We start from the raw sequence: 25,285 nt of genomic DNA on the forward strand, positions 1-25,285 counted from the left end.
CGTGACCTCAGTCACTCTTGTGACTCGTCTTCCAGGCAAAGGTGACACCGTGCAATTGCAAAGGGCAAACAGGGCCTTTGGATGTGCCAGTACTATGGATGTCTCTCTGTGATGTAAAAAAATGCTTTAATTCGGCCCCATCCTTATAAAAAGATAAAATTCATGTTCAGAAACATGAGAACACGCGTCCAGAAAGTTCCCCTTCATTCTGAGGAACTGTGGCTGCCATCCTGATAAGACAGATTTCCTTAAAAGATACTGTGAACCAGAGCCAGACTTACTTTCTTGTGCTAAACAAACAAACAAAAATGCGTGGCCGATGTCCCGCTAGCGGGAAGGATCTGGTCCTATCCTTCATCAACATCCCTCCAACCCCCTCCCCTTTCAAACGTCTCTTTGCTCTCTAGTCTGCGTTACCGACAGCCGAGCTACGGTGGGCGGGGCTGTTTCTTAATACCGCCCCTACGTGTCCTACAGCCAATAGGGTAGAGAACCGGGAGGGAAGGCGGAGCTACAGCGGGGACACCGCCCCTCGCTGCCGCTCCGCTAATCGGTGAGCGCGGTGTGTGGACTTGCGTGCTATCCCCGCCTCCCCGGCGCTGGGCAATTTAGAGCGGCGCGCCGGGCGGGAGTGTAAGATGGCGGAGTAGCAACGCGAAGCGGTTAGTATTGATTCTCTGGTACGACTTCGGTTCCTGTCTCGGCAGCAGCAGCAGCGATCGCTGAGCGAAGAGTGCCTAAGACAGCTGACTGAGATGCCGAATATCAAAATCTTCAGCGGCAGCTCTCACCAGGACTTATCCCAGAAAATTGCCGACCGCCTGGGCCTGGAGCTAGGCAAGGTGGTGACTAAGAAATTCAGCAACCAGGAGACCTGGTAAGGGCGAAGTTGAGATTCGGCCGGGCCTCACCTACCTGGGCGGCGGAGGGTGGGGTGGGGTGGGGGGATGGGGCCGCCGCTGAAACCCGAGTTCTTAGGGCAGGGGGTGGGGGCAAGAAGCGGTAGCCCAGTGGCGAGCGTGCCTCCGCGGGCTGTTTCCGTTATTTTACCTCTCGCGGGAGGGTCAAGTTCATTCTCACCGTGAGGTGGGGTGGAGTCAAGATGGAGCTTGCGGCGAAGCTGCTTTGGCTGAGGTTGAAGGCAAGGGCTGGAGGACCCAACGCGGGGATAGTGGTCGCCTAGAGCAAGGGGAGGGGACAGACGCTTACCCCGGGCCGTGGTTCCACGTGGCTTTGTCGCTTCGCTGTTGAGCCACCCAGGTTGGACTGGGTTCGCTTCAGCTCTTGGACCAGCTTACGTTGGAGAGCCTGCTGCGTACTGAGCACTCCTGGTCTTTCCCTTTGAGTCTAAGAAGCAGCTTTTCAACTAGAAATGGTATCGGTCCGGTGTGCTGTAGAGTGGAACTGACGTAACGTACTGAGGGCGCCAAAATGATCACTGAGGACTTCCCTTAGGTTAGCCAGCATTGGTTGTTCACAATTTTAGAATCATCCTTAAGTTAAATCTAGTTGAATGAATAAAATGATGCAATGACTCTGTACTTGATAGCCACCACCTCAACTCGAGCGATCCTAGAAAGTCTTAAGGAAAGATTCTGGATTCTTTGGCCTCCCCATTGCAGCTAGTGGTACAGATAATGCAAAACCATATTTTTCAGTAGCAAGATCTATCCTGAAGTTGTCCATTTCTCTTAGAGCTGCCTGGGGAATTTAGGGGAACAATTGTATACCAGAATGTTAACATATGTGAGGAAAGAGTGATGGAGGGGAAGACCGGGATCTCGCAGTATTGCAACTTGAATTTTTTTTTCGTTGCATTGCGGGTAACGTTTGCCCCTCCCCCAACTTCTATCCCCAACCTCCACCCTCAGGCATTCTTACAGATGACTTAGTTAACTTGATTCTTAAAATGTCTCTTCCACCTAAATGTAGAACCTTCTGGTTCTAATAGATGTTACTTGTGCTTTGGTGTTGCCCTGTTGATCACATCAGTTTAGCGCCCACATTCTTGCAGATGCAATCATCTGTTAGGGGGGACATTTCACCTAATGATGGGTTAAGTCAGATAAGATTACTTTGATCACTTTTCCTAAAGGCTTTAGTTTCCTTTTTTTTTTTTTCTTTAAACCGTTTTTCAAAGTAACTCCCTTAATCCTTTTTAGACCCTGCTGATAGAAATATTCCTCTGTAATGGTCAGCTTCCTTCTGGATGACTGATTATTATGCCACTGATTGTGAAGCAAACGATAGTAGAAACATTGTGCCATCTGTAGTCAGGCAATACCTTAATCAATAGAGGCTAGCCAAGCTGCCGTAAGAGCAAACAGAACCAGACTTTGGGAGTGGCAAAAGATTCAGGGGTTAAGGAATTTGCCCAACGCTAGGTATTATTGTTCTTTTAAACTTTTGCTGATATGATAGCTCACCTGATTTTAAAACTTTGGGGTATACTAAAATTCTTGACTCAGTTCTCTTCAAATAACTTTGGTTTGTTTGGGTATTCTGGATTGGCTGAGAGGAGGAAGAAGAAAGACTTTAACTTTGGTTTTCTAGGATTTTCCTAAGAACCATATCCTTTGGTTTATTAATCCAATGTATATTGCCAATGCCATCATCTCAGTAGTCTCGATTCTTGAGATTTTCTTAAAAATATCACCTGCCTTCCAGATACATTGTATTTCCTTTTTTTGTTTCTTAATGTTTAATGCCAACCGTATGTATTTATGCCTGATTCTAAGGAAAGGATGGAGAAGCTAGTAAAAGTCTGCACCTTAGAGTACTACTAGACAAAATGATTGATCTTAATTAGTGAAACTAGAATTATGCATAGTAAAACAAGGCAGTGTCCTAGTTTACTCACACCACCTTGTTTTTAACATAGTTAAATAACATTTTCAAGTTCTTGTCATAACAAACATCCTCCTATGCTGAGGGCAAGTTGGCTTTGGGTAATAGCTGAACTGCTGATTAAGTATCATCAAGTAATGTAATAACACAAAAATGGTGCTAGTAGTTGTGTGGTAAAAATCATCAGAGTGATTTTTTAAAAAAATTATTTTTCAAAACCTATGTAATGTTAGAATGTATAATTTTGGAAAGAATCACCTATGCTAAAGCTAAATATTCAGTAAGATGTTCTCTGATGTTTAAATTAGCAGTGATAGTTTTATAATTAATACCTTTCCTGCTTTCAGGAAAGGATTTGAAGCATGTTTCACTATCATTACAAGCACAAATGGTTAGTTAAGAAGATAGATGCATCAGAAATCTTAGAGAACCATGGACTACAGTAATTGTGTCAAGAATTTGGCATAAAATGATTACTGAGGTTTAGTGTTAAAGTTAAATTTAGTTGTATCCCTTGGCTTTCTCGTAGCCAAAGGGATAAAGGCATATGCAAGGGATTAGGTCGTTTTCATTTTCATAAAACTCTTTAGAGACTTCCAGGTACAAAATTCTAAGAATTTATGAGTGGGATCCTTAAAGAGTGATGTTGAATAACATAATGAACAATGCAGCAATTTTGTGGATATTATTTTCCATTTCCGTTTTTGAACTTTTTATTGTAGTAATTTATCCAACTCAAAATTTCCCATTTTTACCACTTTTGAGTGTACAATTCAGTAATATTGATTACATCCACAACGTTGTGCTAACCATCACCAACATCCATTACTGTAGATGTTTTTTATATTGATAGTTGAGGCATTTGTAAAGGGAGATAAGCCACCATCGTCTATGTTGCCTTCCAGTCTTACTTGATAATAATAAGGCTTTTAAAACCTAAAGGAATCGTTACTTAGCATATCCCTTATACTGTCTTTGGATCAATTGTTCAAACTGTACATTTGTTCTTTAGCTACTAATCAAACAATCTGATTCTGGCAAGTGAATTCCTGGAGCACAGATGATATTCTGTGTTCTTGACAGAAGCAAGACCCATAGGCTTCTGATAGCAGATGTAGAGTTGACTTTTTAATGAAAATCAATGTGCCTGACTTTCTTTCTCCCCCAGGGAAATGGAGATAGTGGTCAAGGAGATGAAGTATGAGGGGTGAGTATGGGAAGGATTAAAATTTTCTCAGAGTTTTGCACCATAGTACACAGAAGGGTCTATTTTAGCCCAAACCTCTTTAAAAGGCAGTGTTAGTAGTAAAGAAGATCTGAGAAGTAGTTCCTTTAAGCTACACTCCCTCTTATTGGACCTACCAGAATGAGTAACTGGCAGAACATACTCACCATCTAGGTGTTTAGTCCTGTCTGTGTGAGTTTTTTATTTTAATAATATATTTTATTTATGCTAATATCTCCAAACTATTATAATTTTAACATGTAGTCAATATAAAAATTATTGAGATTTTCCCTTCTTTTATTTGTGCTGTCTTCTAAATAAAGTGTGCATTTTACACTTAGAGCACATCTCAGCTCAGTTCCCCAGTCGCATTAGCCACATTTCAAGTGCACAGTAACTACATGTGGCCAATGGCTTCCATCTTGGGCAGTGAAGTTTTAGGGTCCACTCTTCAGAAAACATGGAAGTTGTTCTTCCAGAAAGCCCTCCCTAGCTCCCTCCTACCTCTCTCTCCATTTAAATTTTGAAGAATATCTTCACAAGGCAATTTTGGCTCTGTCAGAGTCAATGTTGCCAACAGATTCATTCGTTTCTTAAGACTAATCTTGGTGATGAATAAAATATCATCAGCATAGAGGATACTTATCCTACTTTTTAGAACTGAAGATCAGGCAAAGTTCACATAAAAGCTGAATCAAGTTAAGTATCCCTAAATTAAAACACACACAAAAAAGCTAGACAGCTCTATGTCAATTCAGCTATGTTGAAATCCACAAAATTGCTATATTGTTCATTATGTCACTCGCTATCACTATTTAAGGATCCTGTCCTAAGATTCTTTGTAGCTAGCTCATCTTGCTGGCCCACCAGGTTTTAGTTCTGCCCAAAATGAAGTATCTGATTATCTGTAAAAGGGTGGGGCTCCTAGTTGTAGAACCAGAAGTGAGCTATCTGATGATCAAAGTCAGTCTTTTAAATTTTCCCAACAGCAGGCCCTGCAGCCAGTTCATGTTCTGTCTAAAAATGAATGGATGCAAGAAGCAGCCTGATCCTGAGGTGTATTCTTTCACTCTTTCATACATTCTTCATTCATGGCATATTGGCACTGGCTGTCTGGGGATACAGCTGAGCATAACAGATCTGCTCCCTGCCTTCATGGAGCTTGCATTCTAGTGGAGGAGACAGACAATACCTCAGTGCATAAATAAATGATAATAAATTATGATAAGTGTTCTATAGGAATAACTGGGGTGATGAGAAAATAATTGGGGAGGGTAACTATTTAAGTTTTTATTTTGGAGCATTTCAAACATACATGGAAATAGAGAAAATAGTATAATGCTCTCCATCTCATAGTTATCAACTCATGGCTAATCTTATTTCATCTATTATTCCCTCTCCACACATACCCGCAATTGGATTATTTTGAAGCAAACTCAGAAATGATGTCCCATCATCCAAATGTATTTCAGAAGTCACAATACCATTATCACACCTAAAAAAAAAAACAGTAATTCCTTGATATCAAATAACCAGTCTGTGTTCAGATTTCCTTCTCTCATTATAAATGTGCTTTTTACAGTTCTTTGAATTGCTATGCAAATAAGGTCCATACAGTGTAATTGATTGATACATTTTGGAGACCTGAAAAATGAGTGAGCTATTCGTAGGAAGAACATTTCGAGTAGTGGGAAGAAATGCAGAGGCTGTACAGTGAGAAAGGGAGGATTCAAGGAATATAACAGTGGACAGTGTGGCCGATGCATGGTGTAAGCCAGGGAGAAAAGATTTTGAGATGAACTATTTCTCAAATTAACTGTTAAAACCCGATTCCTCTGAGTTCCCTCACAGTATTATATGGTTTCTCAGAAAGTAATAGAGCTGGGCTAGGTTCTTTGGATTTACTACAGAAGTGCCTTTGTTTTTAGTTATACTTTTATTGACCTCAGCTTTCATGGAAGGCTGCAGTAATGGTTTACTCTAGTATACTTTTTGTTAAAATTGAGCTTTAGGTTTCGAGATAATTGTAGATTCACATGCAGTTGTAAAAAAGAATACACAGAGATCCAGTATACCCATTACCCAGTTTTCCCATTGGTAAATCTTGCAATCAGGAAATTGACATTGAGAAGAACATCTCCACCACAAGGATCCTTCCGGTTGCCTTTTACAACCACACCCTCATTTCTCTTTCTTCGCCTCTGTTGTTTCCTTTTCTCTGGTTGTAGTACCTGGGTAATATTGGCTTTATAAAATGAGTCATTCTGTATAATGGTACAGCTATTCTGGAAGGCAGTCTCGCGGTTCCTTAGAAAACTAGATATAGAGTTACCCTTCGATCCAGCAATTGCACTTCTCGGTATATACCCAGAAGATCTGAAAGCAGTGACATGAACAGATATCTGCACACCAATGTTCTTAGCGGCATTATTCACAATTGCCAAGAGATGTGAACAACCCAAATGTCCTTCAACGGATGAGTGGATAAATAAAATGTGGTATATACACACAATGGAATACCACGCAGCAGTAAGAAGGAACGAGGTTGTGAAACATGACAACATGGAGGAACCTTGAAGATATAATGCTGAGTGAAATAAGCCAGGCACAAAAAGAGAGATATTGTATGCTACCACTAATGTGAACTCAGTGAAAAATGTTAAATAAATGGTTTATATTGTAGAATGTAGGGGACCTAGTGATAGACAGCAAATAGTGAAGGGGGAATGATAATCCAATAAGAAAAGATAAGTTATGGAAGGTAATCTTAATGTGGGAATGCTCGGGAACGACTGTGGTTAATTTTTTGGGGGTATGGTAGGAACATGTTGGAAGCAATGTGGTTATTTCAGGTTATTTGTTTTTCTTATTCCTTTGTTTGGTTATGGTTTGTTAATTTTCTTGGGGTATGGTAGGAACATGGTGGAAGCAATGTAGTTATTTTAGCTTATGTTTTTCTTATTTCTTTGTTTTGTTTTGTTTGAAATGTTTTTTTATGGTTTTTTTAATTTTTTGATAAAGTTAAAAAAATAAAAATAAAAAAATAAATTAAAATGAGTCATTAAGTGTTCCCTCCTCTGTTTTCTGGAAGAGAGTGTGCAAAATTGGTGTTAATTCTTTAAATGTTTGGTAGAATTCTCCAATGAGGCCATTTGCATCCCTCTTCCTAGAGGTTTATCAGTTTTAACACCCCCCCCCCGCCCTGCCCCAAGAACCAGCTTTTTTGTTTCATTGATTTTTCTCTACTGTTTTCCTGTTTTCAATTTCATGGTTTCTGTTCTCATCATTATTTTCTTCCCTTGCCTTGTTATTTTGCCCTTTTTCTAGTTTCTGGAGGTAGGAACTTAGGTTATTGATAGGAGCAAATAATGCACTTTTATTATAGGATCTTGAATTCAGCACCTGATGAAGATTTATCTCCAGATAATCCAAACTAATGTGTTTTCCTTTTTGTTTTAGCTACCAGGAATCTCAGCCTTCCTGTTTGAATTGGTTCCTAGTTTTATTTTTGCTGTTTGTTTTTATTTTCTTGCATTCCAATATGAACTTCTCCCATTCTTTTAAATAGTAGAATCCCTTCAGTAGCTACTTAGATTGGAAAGGAATATATATTAAATAGTAATTCTCTCCCATATCAGCTTCTTCTGGCAATGGAATTACCTCTTAATGATTTTGAAATGTCCCCTTTCAGAATGCTCCTTGAGGTTTTGTTTGGGGAGACAAGGTGAGTAGAGTAAAAGGTGATCCTTATGCATGTACCCACACATACACATCTCACCTAGAGGATTAACTGGTGAAACAGTGCTGCTTGGAGGTGTTTCTGAAGTGATTTTTTTAAATCATAAATTGTTCTTGGTAGGGACCCAAGTGTGGGTATTGAGACCTTTATGTAAAATACAATACTACTCCTTAATTAAATTCCTGTAGATTTTTTTAACAAGACTTGCTTATTGGATCAGAGTATGGTTAGTATGGAATGAAGGCAAAAACCATATCTGTTTTATTCACCGTGTCCCTAGCACCTAGCAAAGTGACTGGCATATGGACATTTAATATTTGTTGAGTGAATTGCCAATATGTTAGAGGTGATACTGTCTTTAATGGAAGGCATCATTATGTAACAATAATGATCCATTCCTTATATGATGTTTCTACTTCTTCTGTTATGTATCTAGATCATGGGACAGTCACAGGTGATCTAGCAAATTTGCGTTTATATTACATGTATACGTATGAAATACAAAAAGAGCCACTGACTAAAATTATGGTCCAATCATTTGTAAGTACTTTAGACTAATATTAGCCAATCTTTTTAATGTCTGTCACATGTAGAAATGAAAACCAAGGCAGCAAACTGCTTCTGGGACAGGACTTCCTTCAGGGAATCTCCTGAAGTCTGAGGGGATCAAAATTGACACATAGCTATAACCCACTCACAGCATACCAGAGGGGAAGCTCTGCTTTGTAAACCTTACTGTCCCTAGAAATATAATGTAGTGCTCTAAAAGCTATTGTTTTATGTTGTCCTTCTTTTCCCCATGTAGTGTGGAAATTGGAGAGAGTGTACGTGGAGAGGATGTCTACATTGTTCAGAGTGGTTGTGGTGAAATCAATGACAATCTCATGGAGCTTTTGATTATGATTAATGCCTGCAAGATTGCTTCAGCCAGCCGGGTTACTGCAGTCATCCCATGCTTCCCTTATGCCCGGCAGGATAAGAAGGATAAGGTAGGAGCAGAATCTCCATTTTTGTTTATTTTTAAGAAGGGGAAATAAGAGCGCTTGCTCAAAGTTACAAAAAAAAAACTGTAATAATTAATCAGTTATATATTTAGGGTTTTTAAAAACTTTTGATTGTATTTTTTTATAAAAAGTTTTTAAAAACTTTATACAGCTCAAAATTTCCCATTTTAACCATTTTCAGGTATACAGTTATAATTTGCTAAGCTGCCAAAATGCAGAAAACAATTAAATGGGTTGGCTTTTAATAATGGGAATTTATTAACTTACAGGCTTACAGTTTTGAGGTTGAGAAAAATGTCCAAATCAAGGCATCATCACACGATGCTTTCTTCTCAAAGACTGGCTGCTGGTGATCCTGGACTCTGTCACATGGCAAGGCACATGGAAGCATCTGCTGGTCTTTCCCTTCTTTTCTGGGTTTCCTTGCTTTCAGCTTCTTGCTTCCTTGGCTTTCTCTCTCTTTGTCTGAATTTCTTCATTCTCTTATAAAGGATTCCAGTAAGAGCATTAAGAGCCACCCTGAATGAGGTGGGTCACAGCTTAAGATCCTACTCACCAATGGGTCCACACCCACAGGAGTGGATTAACTTTAATACTTTTCTGGGATACATACAGCTTAAAACCATCACACTCCACCCTCTCTACCCCAAAAAGAAATGTTCTTTCCATATGCAAAATACATTCATTCCATCACAATATCCCAAAAGCCATAAATCATTTCAGTAACAAAGTCTCATCAAAATCGGTTATGGGTGTGGTCTGTTCTGGGGCACAGTTCTTCTCTGGCTATGGAGCTGTGAAACCCAGAGAACAAGTTATCTGCTTCCAATATACAATGGAAGGACAGGCATAGGATAAACATTCCCATTGCCATAGGGAGAAATTGGAAGGAAAACTGGGGTCATGGGTCCCAAACAATTCTGAAACCCTGCAGGGCATACTCCAATGGATTTCAAAGGTCTGAGAGTCATCTGTAAAACCATGCCTTGTCCCCCAGGCCTGATGTAGTGGGTGCCACCCTTTCCAAGTGTTTGCATGGCGATCATGCTCTCCCCAAACACTGGGGTGAAGGCTCCAACATCTTCAAGCATTGGAGTGATGGCCAGGCTCTCTGCTCTACCCTTGTCAAGCATCAGCATGGTGGCGAGCCTCTCTTCAGTCCCCCAGGCATCTGAGAAACCTGGGATGGTAACACTCTTGCTGAACAACAGGGTGGAAGGCCTCCCCTCTCCAACCTCTGGGGTGTACTCACTCTTTCTATGTACATGGGTGGATCCACTCTCTCTTGGCTTGAGAGGATATCTTCAGTCCAGACCTCAACTTCCATGGTTCTGCCATTGAAGTCATTTGATCTTGCAAAAAAACTCTTTTGTCAGTTTTGCATATAGTATACAGGGGTCCAAACCATCAGACAGTTGGACTTTCTACAGATCCTTCCTGGATGACTGCACCTCCAATCTTGACTTACACTGAAATGGCTGACTGGTTCCATGTTCAGTTAAACCCTCACATGGAGCACTATTCTTGGGGGTTCACTTTCCAGAAGTTCGAGATTTTTCAAACCATTAATTTCTGGTTTCTTTGTGCCCAAGAGTTCAATTCTCAGATTATCCCTTTCCTCTTGGATTTTGCTGTAAGCTGCAAGGAGAAGCCAGGCCGCACTTTCCACGTTTAGTTTGGAAATCTCAGCCAAATATCCAAGCTCATCACTTTAAAATTGTACCTTCCATCCAGCATCAGTACTTAATTTTGCCAAGTTCTCTGCCACTTTAAAACAAGGGTTGCCTTTCTTCCAGTTTGCAATGACATTCATCATTTCTGTCTAAGGTCTAAACAGAAGTTAGCGTCCATATTTCCATCAACAGTGTCTTCCAAGCAATCTAGGCCTTTTCTATCAAGCACCTCACAATTCTTCCAGCATACCCAATTAAAAGCTGTTTCTACTTTTACGGTATTTGCAATAGCAACACCCCACTTTCCTGGTACCAAAATCTGTTCTAGTTTGTTAGGCTAAAATGCAGATACCATGAAATGAGTCAAATAGAAAGTCTGCATCCATTAAGCAATAACTCCCCATTCTCCCCTCCCCCACCCCTGGTCCCTGATAACCTGTAATCTACTCTCTCTGTCTATGAATTTGCTTATTCTAGGTATTTCATTTAAGTGAGATCATATATTTGTCCTTTTCTGTCTGGCTTATTTAATTAATATGATTTTTTATATACTCATTTAATACTTGTGAATAATAAATCCATCCCATTTTGCTGATTAAGCAACTAAGATTCAGAAATTGGTTTTTCACAAGATGGCAGGATGAGCAATGCCATCCCTTCAGTTCCTGTTGTCAGGGAAATTTATTTAGAGTTCCTGAAAGAGGAATTGAGTAGCTTTGATTCATTTTCCACCTCTAGAAAATGTTTCCTCCTATTTTAGAGGCCTTTCAATTTTCTTTTTTTTTTGTCTCAGGACCATTTAGAGTTGATCCAGTCTAAATACATGTTTCCTCACAAAGGGCAGAAATTGTTTCGTGACGCATCATTTGTCCTTTCTTCCTTCTAATGAACCCATCCTCTCCTCTGATCCCTACTGAAAGAATTCATGATGAAGTGTGCCGTCATCTTTGCTAAGGGTTGAGGACTGTCACTTGCTGAGAAAGCAGTGACTAAACAGTTGGCTTCTTCAGAGGTTGGTTATTTTAAACATCTGGAGAAAAGTGGAGATTCCAAATACAGAGTGATGATCACAAGTTTTCCTAGGGCAAGGACTCATTCATTCATTTATTGAACAAACATTTATGACGAGCCTACTATGTCCCAGGAGCTGGAGTAGATATAAACTAATTGTAAAGAGGCACATTCACAATAGCTGCACCTTAGTGTAAAGCAAAAGTGCCCTAAGAGAGCCCACAACATGTTCAGGTGGCCCACAGATGAGATGTTTCTCCCCGGGGTGATCAGAGAAGACTCTATGCAGATCAAATATCTGAGCTGGACATTGGGGGATGGTTTTCATTCTTGAGGTAGAGTTGGAAGGTCTTCATCCCAGCATAGTGAATGGTGGCAGAAAACTTGAAGACACCAGGATGAGGAGAAGGCCACTGTGGTGCCTCAGAGCCTTTACTCCAGGACATGCTGGGAGATACACTAGAAAGATGGTTGGATGCATACAAAAGATTGAATGCCAGGCTGAGAAGTTTTACTTCTACTCTGGCAGCTGCCTATGGGGAGAATTCAGCTGGGGAAGCAGATCCTGAAGGCAGTGAGAGTGAAATGAAATAGTCCTGAAATAATCTAGGCACAATGTAGTGAAGGCCACAGTAGGGTATGGTGGTGAGAATGAGTGGGATAGGACAACCGTGGAAGAGATGTTGAAGGAACAAGGGCAGAAAAGGAACTGGCTTTGGGGGTGAGGTAGGTGAGAGGGTCAAAGGTGATCTTTCATGGGGTTGTGTGCACAATTATGTGATGATACTGTGAGCCAGTGATTGTATACTTCTGTTGGTTTGTATGTGTGTGACTATATCTCAGTAAAACTGCATTTAAAAAAGGTGATTCTCACATTTTGAAATCACAGTGATGCCCTTGACTGAACTAAGAAAGCTGTTTTTGGTGAGAAAATCCCATGTGTAGTTTCAAATATGTTGACTAAAGGAGTAAGTCTTATATTTCATGTGCACCTCCCTTGGGACCTAGAAGGGAGCTATAGTTAGAGTAGGGGCCATTCTCATAAGAGACTGTTTTATCTTGAGAAAGATAAGAAAGATTATCAGGGCTCAGAATGCTCAAGTGCCTTTTGAAACAAGGTGTGAGGGCAGCACTGGTCTTTCCTTACTTTGATCTCCCTTTCTTACTTCCTTCCCTTTTAAAAGTAACTGAAGCTTAAAGTTATAAATGACTTTAAAATGAGAGAAACCACATCAGCACTATTCCCTTCTCTCTGTTCTCCACCTTGGTGGCATATGACATTCTTGGGACTGTGATTCTGAGTGTCATGCTTGGAAGTCCTTGGAGTCATCTGGAGTGAGCTTCATCAGTTTGTCCACACAGAGCAGGATGAGGGTGAGAAACAAGAGGCTCCAGTCAACAGCAGCAGCGATCCAGCCGTACTCATCCACGCTAGTGTGGCAGTACCAGGTGGCTTGTGGGCAGAAGTCGACATCTGCCAGGCAAGCCGAGTGGAAAGCGGTGAAGACCAGGCTGAGGGTCAGGGCAGCCCGAGTCACAGAGGCAAGAGGCTTCATGCTGGAGGGATGGACATCTGCCTGCACAGTCCCCAGAGCCGAGTGCTGACCACCCTGGGCCCTGTGTGCTGTGTGCGTCCTGGGCTGTCACGCTGTCAGGCAGACTCATTCAAATGATTTTAGAGAGCATTTTTTACTACATTCTCTTAGATATTATCCCATCCCCAAGACAATAGACATGTAATTCGTTTGCATAGAGCAATAAGTTTGTAGTCTTATGTATTTTATTCAGGCCATGCATTTGTGACTTTTGGTTAGCTTAACTGGTCTTTATTTGTATCAGTAAGAGTAAGCACCAACTCCCATGGAGTACTTTTTGTTTTTGTTTTTTTTTAAACTGGTAGATCCTCTCAGAATGCAATAAGATTTGGTTCTTAATTGTGACCTCTTCATAAAACTTGAATATTTACATGAACATGTGGCTTCATGATATACATAAATATATGTATATATATATATATACCGCCTTATTTATCCTGAATATTAGAGGAAAAGATGTGTATATACAACTTTGCAAGTCTTTAATAGTCAATGTCCAGTTTTTACACCTAATGTCTGTGAGAAGGCCAGAGTATAAAGACATGGACTTTGCAGTACAGCAGGTGTGTTACCTTGTATTGACGAAAGTTGAGGTTGCTGGCAAGTTGACCTCCAGTTGAGGAAGGTGGTGGTGTATTTACAAAAGAAACTAATTTCCATTCGACGATGTATCTTTAAACTTTGACATGTTAAATGCTATACAGGTTTGAGTATGTATTAAAAGAGATTTTAATAGTTATTTTTAAAATGGTTTTAAAAGTCTGCCTAGTTTCAATAATTGAGCACTAGAAACACTTGAATAGGCTGAAAATAGCAATGTTTGTACATTGTTAAGAAATCAAAAGCTAGGAAGATATTTTCTTTTCTGAAACAAGATGTATCCTGAGTTGCAAAAGAGGTGTTCCACTTAAAATTTGTGCAAAGTCAGTGGCTACATCTCTTTCTATGAATTTCCTGGTAGTACAGTGCCTTAAACATAGCAGGTGCACCATTAATAAATAAATGCTTCTTGTGTAAATGAACTGTTTCTCAGATTGGCTTTTTGGCTTTTTTTTTTTTCTTTCCTCCCCTCCCGATTTAGAGCCGGGCCCCAATCTCAGCCAAGCTTGTCGCAAATATGCTCTCTGTAGCAGGAGCAGATCACATCATCACCATGGACCTTCATGCTTCTCAAATTCAGGTATCAATGGAAGCTACATATTGGGGGTTAGAAAGGTGGGAATGGAGGAATAATAATGCTGAAGACTACAGAGAAGCAAATAACTGCCCAAGTACAGCTCAAGTAAACTACACATCAACAACATTTTAAACTTACTCATCTTAAGCATAGTTCATGATCTTAGTCATTTGGGGGTGGTTAGATAGGGCGGCAGATGGTATTATAGGAAGACCCTAGGCTTTGGGATGAGACCAAGTTTGAATATTGACTCTGGTACTTACCTTAATAGCATTGTAATCTTGGGCAAGTTGTTTAATTTCTCTGACCATATACTGTTTTGTTATTGTGAGTGTTAAATAAGATATTAAATTTATAGTATATTGCTTGGCATGTAACAGATACTCAATACATGGGAGCTGTTGTGGTTATTGTTCTCCTTGCATATTCAGGGTCTTAAATTTAGAGCCTCAGATATCGGATCCTACTTTTTAGCATCAACCCAGAGTAGGGGCAAGGGAAATCCACCTTACATTTTAGGCTTTTTAAGAGAGTCTTTCAAATCATTATCATTTAATTAAAGGCTTATGGCAATCCAGTGAGGTGCATAAGACAGTGATTACTTTTTTTGTTTGTTGTTTTTTTTTAATGTAATTTTATTGAGATATATTCACGAAACATGCAATCCTTCAGTGTACAATCATTTGTTCATATGTCATTGTATAGTTGTGCATTTTCACCACAATCAAAAAAATGAAATTAAAATAAAAAAGAGCATCCAAAACATTCCATTCCCCTCCATTATATATATATTATATACTTTTTAACACTCACTCGTTTTTTTTTAACTTTATCAAAAAATTAAAAAACAAACAAAAATTTCAAATAAAACTAAAACAAAGGAATAAGAAAAAACAATCTAAAATAACTACATTGCTTCCAACATGTAAGACAGGTGATTTCTATACCCATTTTATAGAAGAGGAATAAATTCTTAAGAAACACAACTAATTTGTAGCCACTAGAATTAGAACACAGATCTCCTGACTTTTGGTTACTTTTTGTAACCATTTATTAGAAATAGCTTCCACTAAGTTTAGATACCTTAGCATCTCTAACTGGTTTGGCAGTTAGCTTCTGTTCCTTAACAAACTTGCCCAACATTTGGTGGCATAAAGCAATAAGTATTTTATTAACTCATGAGTGTGCAGGTTGGCTGAACAGTTTTTAGTCTTGGCTGAACTTGGCTGTTCTTGGCAAGGGCGCACTCATGCGCCTCTGGTCAGTTGTGGGTTGGCTGAAGGATGGCTTTGCAGAGCTTGGCTGGGCTCTCTCATGCAGCCCATATTCAAGGAGGCTGGTTTTTGTTTGGCTGGTTTATTTATTTATTTTTAACTTTATTGTGGTACCATATATAACATAAAATTTGCCATTTTAACCATTTTAAGTGTACAATTCAATGGTATTAATTACAGTCACAGTATTGTGCTACCATCACCACCATCCATTACCACACCTTTCATCACCCCCAACAGAAACTCGGTACCAATTAGACAAAAATTCCCCATCCCCTTTCCCCTGCCCCAGCCCCAGGTACCCTGTAGTCTACTTTTTGTCTATGAATTTGCTTATTCTAGATAGTTCACCTAAGTGGAATCATACATTATTTGTCCTTTTGTGTCTTTCTTATTTCATTCAGCATGTTTTTGATTCATCCACATTGTAGTATGTATCAGAATTCCATTCCTTTTTATGACTGATTCCACTGAATGTCTATACCACATTTTATTTATCATTTCATCTGGTGATGGACACTTGAGTTTGTACCTTTTGGCTATTGTGTATAATGCCCCTATGAACACTAGTATATGGGGATCTTCTTGAGTCCCTGTTTTCTTTTGGATATGTACTTAAGAGGTAGAATTGCCAGGTCCTGTGGTAACTCTTTTTTTTTTTGAAATAAATTCAAAGTTATAGGAACAGTTGCAAAAACAATACTAACCCCGTACAAAGAATTCCATCATACCCTGACCCCCCTCCCCCGATAGCTCAATCCACCAACTTTAACATGCTGTCACATCACTATTTCTTTCCCTCCCTCCCTATCATCCATCATCTATTGCTCTGTCTTCTGAACATATGAGAGCTAGCTGCACACATCCTTGAGCATACACTATAATTCCCTGTGGTAACTCTTATGTTTAATTTTTTGAGGAACTGCCAGAGTGTTTACCACAGTGGCTGACCCATTTTACATTCACACCAGCAATGTAGGAGGGTTTCAGTTTCTCAAGGAGGCTGTTTTTATCATCTTGAGACCACAATGGGCCTTCCTTCCAATCACTTGTAATGCTTGCAGTAAGGTATTCTTTGGGCAAGTTACTACTTTCTTTGTGTTAACCTTTATAAGTGGAAGAGAAGTAAAACAAAGCAAAACTGATCCAGATTCTTTCTCCAGGGTTTTTTTGATATCCCAGTGGACAATTTGTATGCAGAGCCAGCTGTCCTGAAGTGGATAAGGGAGAATATCTCTGAGTGGAGGAACTGCACTATTGTCTCACCAGATGCTGGTGGAGCTAAGAGGTATGGTTGCAATTAGTATTATTTCCAGTCTACTGGGAAAATCTCTCAAACAGTTGTATCAGAAAGTGGTGTTTTTCTATTCTTAGATATAGTTTGGATTAGTTTTACTCCTCTCTTACTAGCCTGAGTCACTACTTGAGAGGCAAGACAGAAAAGGGGCCTTAGAGAGTCATGGTATTGTGGGCTTGACTGTAACACATGGTAACTTGGCAGGCACCTCAGAGCTAATACCACTGCTACAAACCTATCAGGAAGGGTAGGAAATTTGGTTTTCTAATGAATGGCAGCTGGTATTGAACTACATGCTATTAGTGGACAGTTAAGCTTTTACACACATCAATTATAATGTTGGTTAGACTGTTTTATCCTTGGGACCAAAAAAAGGGGGAAGGAATGAAAATAAAGTGTGGTATTTTTTATTTAAACCCAAGACCTTAGAATGTTAAACTGATTGCCAGAGATTGACAATTACCAGTCTTTTATAGCTCACCTGGCATAGACTAAGCGCTCTTGATTTCCTTAGTGTTAGTAATGCATTCAGAAGCATGACACATGTTCTTCTTGTTGTGGAAATAGAATGAAGAGCTACAAAACACAGATGATTAGGAAAAGCTAACTCAGAACTTTCTGAAAGCCATTCAAACTTTCAATGACTGTTTTCCAACAACTTCTTCATTTCAGTAACTTCCATAGAACTGATAGGCTGAGAACTTGAGTTGTTAACCAGCCAGATGTATGGCTTGGTGAGTCTCACTTAATTGCTAGTTATCATCTATAACACAAGAGACAGAGCCTAAAAGATATCCCCTTAATGGTAGTAGTCATACCTGACTTAACTTGTTGGGCATTTTTCTCCCATTTTGCTGTGGGACTTAGAAAATAGTCATGTTTAAAATAACCAAGTAGGATTTTCCTTCCAGAGTTGGGTACAGGAAAATTGTCTTCAGTAGATGACTTATTGCTACTTGATTTTTTTTTTCATTATGATTTTCTGTCAGTGATAGAGTATTTTCAAAGATATAGCTATCACTTCTGTTTTGGCAGGGTTTTTTGTGTTTTGGGGGGTTTTTTGTTTGTTTTTTGAGTAGGTAGAGAGATCCCTGTGCAATTGTGAATTGCACAGTAGTTCTCAACTCAAGAGTATCGGGAGTTAAATTTTAGGGAACTTCTTGGTCATTGAGTGTGGAAGGTTTAGGACGCTTAAATTAATTGATCATGCCTTGGATAAATAATAATCATTCCAAGCTGATTGGCTACCGTTGATGTTATGTGCCCAAGCAGGAGTAATGGAGAGCATGGGGTGTGGTTCATTTAGATCTAGGTACAAATGTTGCCTAAGTTGTGGTTCAGTCTTTGTGTGTTCTCCATCATATGGTCATAGGTTCTTCCCTGCCAAGCAAACAATCAGATATGGGACTATAGTTACAAGGGGAGCAGGGTATAATGCTGCAGTTGGATTGATGCTATATTAAAAACAAAAACAAAAAAACAAAGCACATGCTGCTTCCTCAGTGTATGATGAGGATGGCACTGTGGAGCTTGGACGTACATGTCTTTGGAGGTAGCACACTCCTTCATTTACACTGAATGGATTTTTGTTTGAGTGAATCATAACAGTACTTTATTACGAGACAGATTGGTCTTCTATCCCACCTTCTAGTCTGGTTTGTACTATCATGTAATAAGAAAATAAAAATTCTGTTTTGATTTAGAGATCATTTGGGTTGTACAGTGAGATAATTCAGTTTGCCCAGTTAATTGGCATAACTTTCTTTCTAGCAGTTGTAAAAGCAAATCCCAGGCTTGGAATCCAGGTAGAGTTCACGTTGCCAATTGGGTGTTTTGCCACCATCACTGAGTGGAGTGTGGTGAGAGCACGGGCACTGGAACAGGCTGGGTACTGCTACTCTCCTTCCATGTTCAGGCTAACTTCTCTCCACATTCACACCTCACTGGTATTCCATCCCATAAATTAGGACAATCTGTGCACTGTTAATGAAGTCTTCTGTCTCTTTCCACTGCCAATTCATTCCATAAATATGCCTTGGCGTTACACTGCTTCCCAGGACTGGTGAGGGTATCTTTTTATCCCCTACTTAGCCCAGATAGGCTTATGATATACATTTTGAGTAATACATTTATAAACTGCTGTTCTGGTTTACCAAAGCTGCCAGAATGCAAAATACCAGAAATGGATTGGCTTTTACAATGGGGGTTTATTAGTTCACAAATTTATAGTTCTAAGGCCATGAAAATGTCTCAAGCCATCAATAGGACGCTACCTTCTATGAAGAAAGGCCGATGGCATCTGAGGTTCCTCTGTCACATGGGAAGGCACATGGCAGGAGTCTGCTGAGCCTCTCCTGGAGTTAGCTTCTGGTTTCCATTGCTTTCTCAAAAATGTCTCTGGGTTTTTGTCTTAGCTTTTCTCAGCTCCTGCGCGTCCTTGCTTGTTTCTCCCAGGGCGTTTCTTTCTAAGTGTCTAGGGGCCCTCTCTGAGCTTCTCCCAGGCAAACTCTGGATTTCATCTCTTAGCTTCTCTCCTGGTTCTGGTTTCAATGGCTGTCTCCAAATGTCTCTGGGAATTTTCTTTCTAAGCGTCTAGGTCTGTATTGGTTCTGAGCTCTCTCTCCCTCTCTGAGTTCTCTTAAGGACTCTAGTAAGCTAATTAAAACCCACCTTGAATGGGTGGGGTCACATCTCCATGGGAATAATCTAATCAAAAGGGCCCACCCACAATTGGGTGGGTCACATCTCCATAGAAACAACCTAATCAAAAGATTCCCCCCAAATAGGTCTGCCTCCACAAGACTGGATTAAAGGAACATGACTTTTGTGGGATGCATAATAGATTCAGACCAGCACAACTGCTATCAGGATATGGAGGGATTACTCTATAAAACCCAGTTTGTGGTGTTTGCCTTTGAGAAGTCAGGCAATAATAGTTGCTTTCTCCCAGCTCTGAGAACTGTTTGGTTTCAAGGAGTATACTCCCCGAGAAAACAAATCCATTCTTTAGTCCATTTCGTTTGTCTTAGAAGCTACACACCCACACAGGTTTTAATGTTGAACACCCCTCCATTCTGCAGAGTGACCTCCATTGCAGACCGGTTGAATGTGGACTTTGCCTTGATTCACAAAGAACGGAAGAAGGCCAATGAAGTGGACCGCATGGTGCTGGTGGGAGATGTGAAGGATCGAGTGGCCATCCTTGTGGATGACATGGCTGACACTTGTGGCACAATCTGTCATGCAGCTGACAAGTGAGTGTGCAATAGCAGGGCCAGTGGTTATCAGTAAAGAGCAAACTGGTGTGTGAATGGCTTAAGCCTGCTGATTTCTTTTGGAATGGAATTGAGGGGATGACAACTAGCTTCGGGGCTTTTCATTGTTTTAGGCTTGAAATACAACATGTATAAATCGATGAACACTACTTTTGATAGTTTTCTTAAACCAGTTAAGGTAGAAATTCATAGGTCTGAGGAGACAGAAATGTATTCTCATATTTTACCTAAGCTGGAACCCTAATTTTAGCTGCTACTATCTTAGTTCATATTACCTCTCATCTCCTGCTGCACTATTCCAAATTGCCTCCTTGCTGTTCTCTTTACACCACCCAGGAATCTCTTGCCTCCTTAATCCATCTTGCACATTACCTTCCTACTTGCTAATCTTCCTAAAACCAAGACTGGATCCCATCACTCCTCTCCTTTAAAATCTGAAGTGGCTCCCCATTGCTTACAGGCCAAGCCACTGTGGACAGTATTATTTCTTATAATTTTTTAAAAACGTCTGCGTATCCATGCCTTGCACAGTGCCTGGCACATAAGAGGTGCTAAAACAAACAAACAAACTGGTGTACTGAATTGTTCTGGTTTGGATCCTGGCAAATACATTTATAAAACTCATTTTGTCCTGTATAATGCTTGTTGCTATAAAAGCTCAACTCCCTGAAATGTCAGTGCCTTAACATGATAAAGGCTGTCTTATTCATGGCACACTTCAGTGCAAGTACTCCTGATTGGACTCATTTTTCCCAAGTAGTAGTTCAGGGACCCAGACTCTTTCAAACTTGGCTTTGCATCTTTAACATGTGACTAACAAGATTACCTTAGAAGGCATTTCCATTTTGGCTAGCTGGACAGGGAAAAGAACATGGAAGATCACATCCATGGAAGATTTTTATAGGCCCAGCCAAGACATGGTGTACATCATATCTGCCTACATAGCCATAGCCAGAATTAAGTCACATGGCCACATCTAACTATGCAAAGGAGGCTGGGAAATGTAGTCCAGCTGTGTGTGTGCCCAGGAAGAAGAGATTTTTTTTGAGCGCAGTAGTCCCTGCCACAGTTCTTTTACACTAATCTAAACCTATTCATATAACTTCTAAGTCCAGTTCTCTCTCCTTCTCCCTAATCTAGATTCTATAATGATAAGAGTAATCCAAATCATCACTGTCCTTTTTATTCTAGACTTCTGTCAGCTGGAGCCACCAGAGTTTACGCTATCTTGACTCATGGAATCTTTTCTGGCCCAGCTATTTCTCGCATCAACAATGCGTGTTTTGAAGCAGTAGTAGTCACCAATACCATACCTCAGGAGGATAAGATGAAGCATTGCTCCAAAATACAGGTGAGGATGAGATTCTGGTGAAACTAAGTATTTAGGAGGTTACATATGCTGAATAGGGGTCTGGGTTCTGAAGATTTCTTATTTTGGTCTTTCATCAGGGTCTGTGATCCAGAAAAGTAAAAAATCATATGTTTAAACATTCAAATTGCTAGACCTCAGGAACTCTAGAGGATGGAGCCCAGGATTCTACATTTTAACAGGCTGTCCCAGTGATTTTGATGCACACTGAAGTTTGCAAGTCCACGCTTTACAATATGCGAGTTTATCTCTGTCAGCCTGTAGACATAATGAGAAACCTTTAAACTGATTGTATGCTCTTTAGACCTTTAGTGTTTCTCAGGGTGTGCTTTGGAAACTGCCTACTTTAATTATCTCTAGGTTCTTGTTTAAATGCAGATTCCTTCGTTTCATCCAAGACCTGCAAAATCAGAGATCCTGGAAACCAGTATTTTAAAGTAGTTCCCCAAGTAAAACACTGAAGTTTGAGTGCTGTTGCACTAAAAGAACAAGGCCTTGCTTAATTAAAAATGTGTACAGTGATCCATTAGCTTTCTGAAATTAATATTTAGAATTGGAGGGTTGTCATTCTTAAGGTGTTTTTTTTTCCAGCTTAAATATGCTTTTTTTTTTTTATCCTTAAGGATTTTTAAATGTCCACCCATCACCACCTTGGAGTCAGGATTTTTCCTCCATTAGCATTTTAGTTCTTTCCTAAGTGGTTATATTTTAAATATCGTGCTAAAGAGTAGCTGGGGTGTGGGCTCATGAAGGGAAATGGCATCGTGCAGCTCATGTTTTAAGAGGAAGGACACTCGTTGGGCTGCTGCTCATCAGCATCCACAAATTTGCTAGTCCTCTCTGTCTATATGACACTGACCTGACACTTTCTTGCCTTTCTAGGTGATCGATATCTCCATGATCCTTGCAGAAGCCATCAGGAGAACTCACAATGGGGAATCTGTGTCCTACCTGTTCAGTCACGTACCTTTGTAATAGAATAACTTCTGAAGCTTTTTAAAAATAAAATCAACCCCGCTCCTTGTTTTCCCTCGGTATTTGAAAAGTTCAGCAGAAGACCCAGCTTGCTCCAGTGTAGCTTTCTACATCCCACATCAGGTATATCAGAGCTTATCCTAAATTGAGGAAAGGCAGATTGAGATTAACTGCTGGAATTTCCTATCTGCATTGGCTCATTCTGGCTTCTTTAATTTTGTGAGCCTTGCAGCTTGAACTACAGCTCAGCTGCAGCAAGATTTCAGACTTTGAGGGTGTTGTGTAGGGGTGTTACTGTGCCTGGGGAAGCTAAGACTACTTTGCATGTGAATGCTTCAGGGTTTTCTTTGTTCAGAACAATTAGCAACAAAACCAGCCCAGTTCCCCCAATCCTGAAAGTGTCACCAGTTCTCCAAGTTCTGTGCTAAATTACCGCTAGAGCCCTAGGCAACCCCAAATCTAGTTCTGGTTGCCGAGCTTCCCCTAAGGTAGGGGCAGGCAGCTTTCAGCCATTGGGTAGAGACATGAGGGGAGGCAGCACAGTGGAACAAATGCTTCTTGGGAGGAAGAAAACTCATCCATCACCATCACCTAGGGGACTATGTATCTTGGATTCTGTGTTGTACCTGCTTCTTTCAATTTGGCATTACCTTCAGCCATCGTGGCTTTTTCCCTGGCCAAATAGCCTCTTGGGGCCAAATGATCAGTGTACCATAGTCCTATGGAAAGCTGTGTAATCTCTAACATTTACATGAGGTGATTTTGCTGTAGCTTAATCTTCCTTAGCCTGCTGCCACCATGGTAGTTGATCTTAGGTGATGGTGTAGTGCCTTTTGGTTAATTTAAATATTTAATTTTCATCTTCCTTCCTTGTATCTGTTCGGCCTCTCAAATGACCTGAGGTTTCTGTTTAAAAAGCTTGATGTTATCGTAGCTTGTAGAGAAAACTAATAAAGTGTCTTTATGTGTGTGTTTGTGGGTCTACATCATATCCATACTGATGCCTCTGTCAAGTGTTTGGTTTAGATATCTTGCTGACCAATGCTAGCTCTCCTTTCTTTGTTTCCAAACTGTTAGCTGCATTATTAAGCCAAGAGAAGACACTGGTAGCAGTGTTATTTACCTGGTAAGATTTGGATGTATATGTCTGGGGCTTCCTGAGAACTAGATATAGTATAATTCTATGTAGTATACCTGCATTATAGGATTTAGAATGCCTGCTGGACCTCTGGTTCTTTGTTTTCTTAAAGGAGGGGAATTATTTCTTTAATTTTATCATTTTGAATTAATTATGTCAGTAGTTGACATATGTTTGGCATTTATCCAAATGGGAGGAGGGTATAGTCATCAATATGCTTGCCCAAATACCTTCTCCGGATATTCATGAAGCGGTGGGGCTGTAAACTAAACAGCCTTAAATTTCTAAGGTTGAGGCAAGAGAGTTGTTTGTCCTAAAAGAATAAGAAAAAAAGTGGGGGAGATTATGGAATGGGAACAATGAAGAAAGGTAAAAGGAGTTTTAAATGCATAAGATGAAAATGTAGGTTATGGAAAATCTAAAAGGAGAAAGATAAATAGAAACCAATGAAGAAGACTCTAGAGGAAAACGTTGTGGGTTTTTTTTTAATTATTGACTTATTGCAAAAGCATACAAAAGTTCAGATAGCTTGTGTAAAAAACCTTCCCCATAACCTGACACTCCATCACAACGATGATTATTTTGGTGTATTGGGGAGGTATGCATGTTTGAAGCAAGAGCATCATCAGCAGGTTAACTAAAGAAAATTTAAGGTAACAGTTTAACAGGTTCAAAGGCCAGACTTAGAAGGCCTTTTGTCTGTGCTGACAACACAGTCCCTCTGCCTTTTTAAAATTTAACTTTTTATACTGAGGTCATTGTAGATTCACATGCAGTTGTGAAAAATAATAGAGAGATCCCACATATCCAGTTTCCCTTCATGGTAACCTCTTGCAAAATTAAAGTATGACATCACAACCAGAATTGCACAGTCAAGATTCAAAACCATTCCATTACCACAAGGGTCCCTCGTGTTGCCCATTTATAGCCACACCCACCACCTTCCCACCCCTCCTTAACCCCTAGTAATAATTAATCTGTTCTCCATTTCTGTAATATTGTCACATAAATTGAATCATACAGTATGTAACCTTTTGGGACTGGCTTTTTTTCACTCAGAATAATTCCCTGGAGATTCATCCAGGTTGTTGCACATATCGGTAGTCATAGTTTGTTCCTTTTTATTGCTGAGTAGAATTCCATGGTATGGATGTGCCACAGTTTAACCGTTCACCTATTGAAGATTGAAGAACTGGGTTATTTCCAGTCTTTGGCTATTAAAAACAAAACAGCTATGAACATTCGTGTACAGGTTTTTTCTGTGAGCATAAATTTTCATTTCTCTGGGATAAATGCCCAGGAATGCAGTTGCTAAGTCATATGGTAATTGCATGTTTAGTTTTTTAAGAAGCAGCCAAACTGTTATCCAGAGTGTACCATTTTACTTTCCCACCAGCAGTATGTGAGAGATCCAGTTTTTCCACATCCTCACCAGCATTTGGTGGTGTCACTATTTTTTATTTTAGCCATTCTGATAGATGTACTGCTATCTCATTGTAGTTTAATTTGTATTTCCCTAATGATTAATGATTTTGAACATATTTTCATTTGCTTATTTGCCATCTATACATCCCCTTCAGTGAAATGTCCGTTCATGTCCTCTACTCATTTTCTAACACATTATTTGTTTTTTTACTGTTGAGTATTTTTTCTAATCTGAATTTTAAAATCAAAATTTGAAAATGG

At 39.8% G+C, this 25,285-nt stretch overlaps 2 protein-coding genes across 2 annotated transcripts; one reads left to right on the plus strand and one right to left on the minus strand.

Annotated features, from left to right (window-relative positions):
* The first annotated feature begins 612 nt into the window (after nucleotides 1–612).
* PRPS1 (phosphoribosyl pyrophosphate synthetase 1) lies at nucleotides 613–23,433 on the plus strand. Its single transcript, XM_037821874.1, has 7 exons — nucleotides 613–877; nucleotides 8,617–8,800; nucleotides 14,176–14,274; nucleotides 16,709–16,833; nucleotides 19,923–20,096; nucleotides 21,309–21,468; nucleotides 22,369–23,433. The coding sequence occupies exons 1-7, from the start codon at nucleotides 756–758 to the stop codon at nucleotides 22,459–22,461; spliced, it is 957 nt and encodes a 318-aa protein (XP_037677802.1). The 5' UTR covers nucleotides 613–755; the 3' UTR covers nucleotides 22,462–23,433.
* LOC119523102 (transmembrane protein 213-like) lies at nucleotides 12,804–13,055 on the minus strand. The gene has a single exon (XM_037821875.1). The coding sequence runs from the start codon at nucleotides 13,053–13,055 to the stop codon at nucleotides 12,804–12,806; it is 252 nt and encodes an 83-aa protein (XP_037677803.1).
* Nucleotides 23,434–25,285: the final 1,852 nt, after the last annotated feature.

Source organism: Choloepus didactylus, chromosome X (genome assembly GCF_015220235.1).
Source record: "Choloepus didactylus isolate mChoDid1 chromosome X, mChoDid1.pri, whole genome shotgun sequence".
Taxonomy (NCBI): domain Eukaryota; kingdom Metazoa; phylum Chordata; class Mammalia; order Pilosa; family Megalonychidae; genus Choloepus; species Choloepus didactylus.

Coding starts and splice junctions, on each gene's coding strand:
- LOC119523102 (XM_037821875.1), bottom strand. CDS start 13,055: ATGAAGCCTCTTGCCTCTGTGACTCGGGCTGCCCTGACCCTCAGCCTG.
- PRPS1 (XM_037821874.1), top strand. CDS start 756: ATGCCGAATATCAAAATCTTCAGCGGCAGCTCTCACCAGGACTTATCC. Junction 8,801..14,175: donor GGCAGGATAAGAAGGATAAG/GTAGGAGCAGAA, acceptor CTCCCGATTTAG/AGCCGGGCCCCAATCTCAGC. Junction 20,097..21,308: donor ATCTGTCATGCAGCTGACAA/GTGAGTGTGCAA, acceptor TTTTTATTCTAG/ACTTCTGTCAGCTGGAGCCA.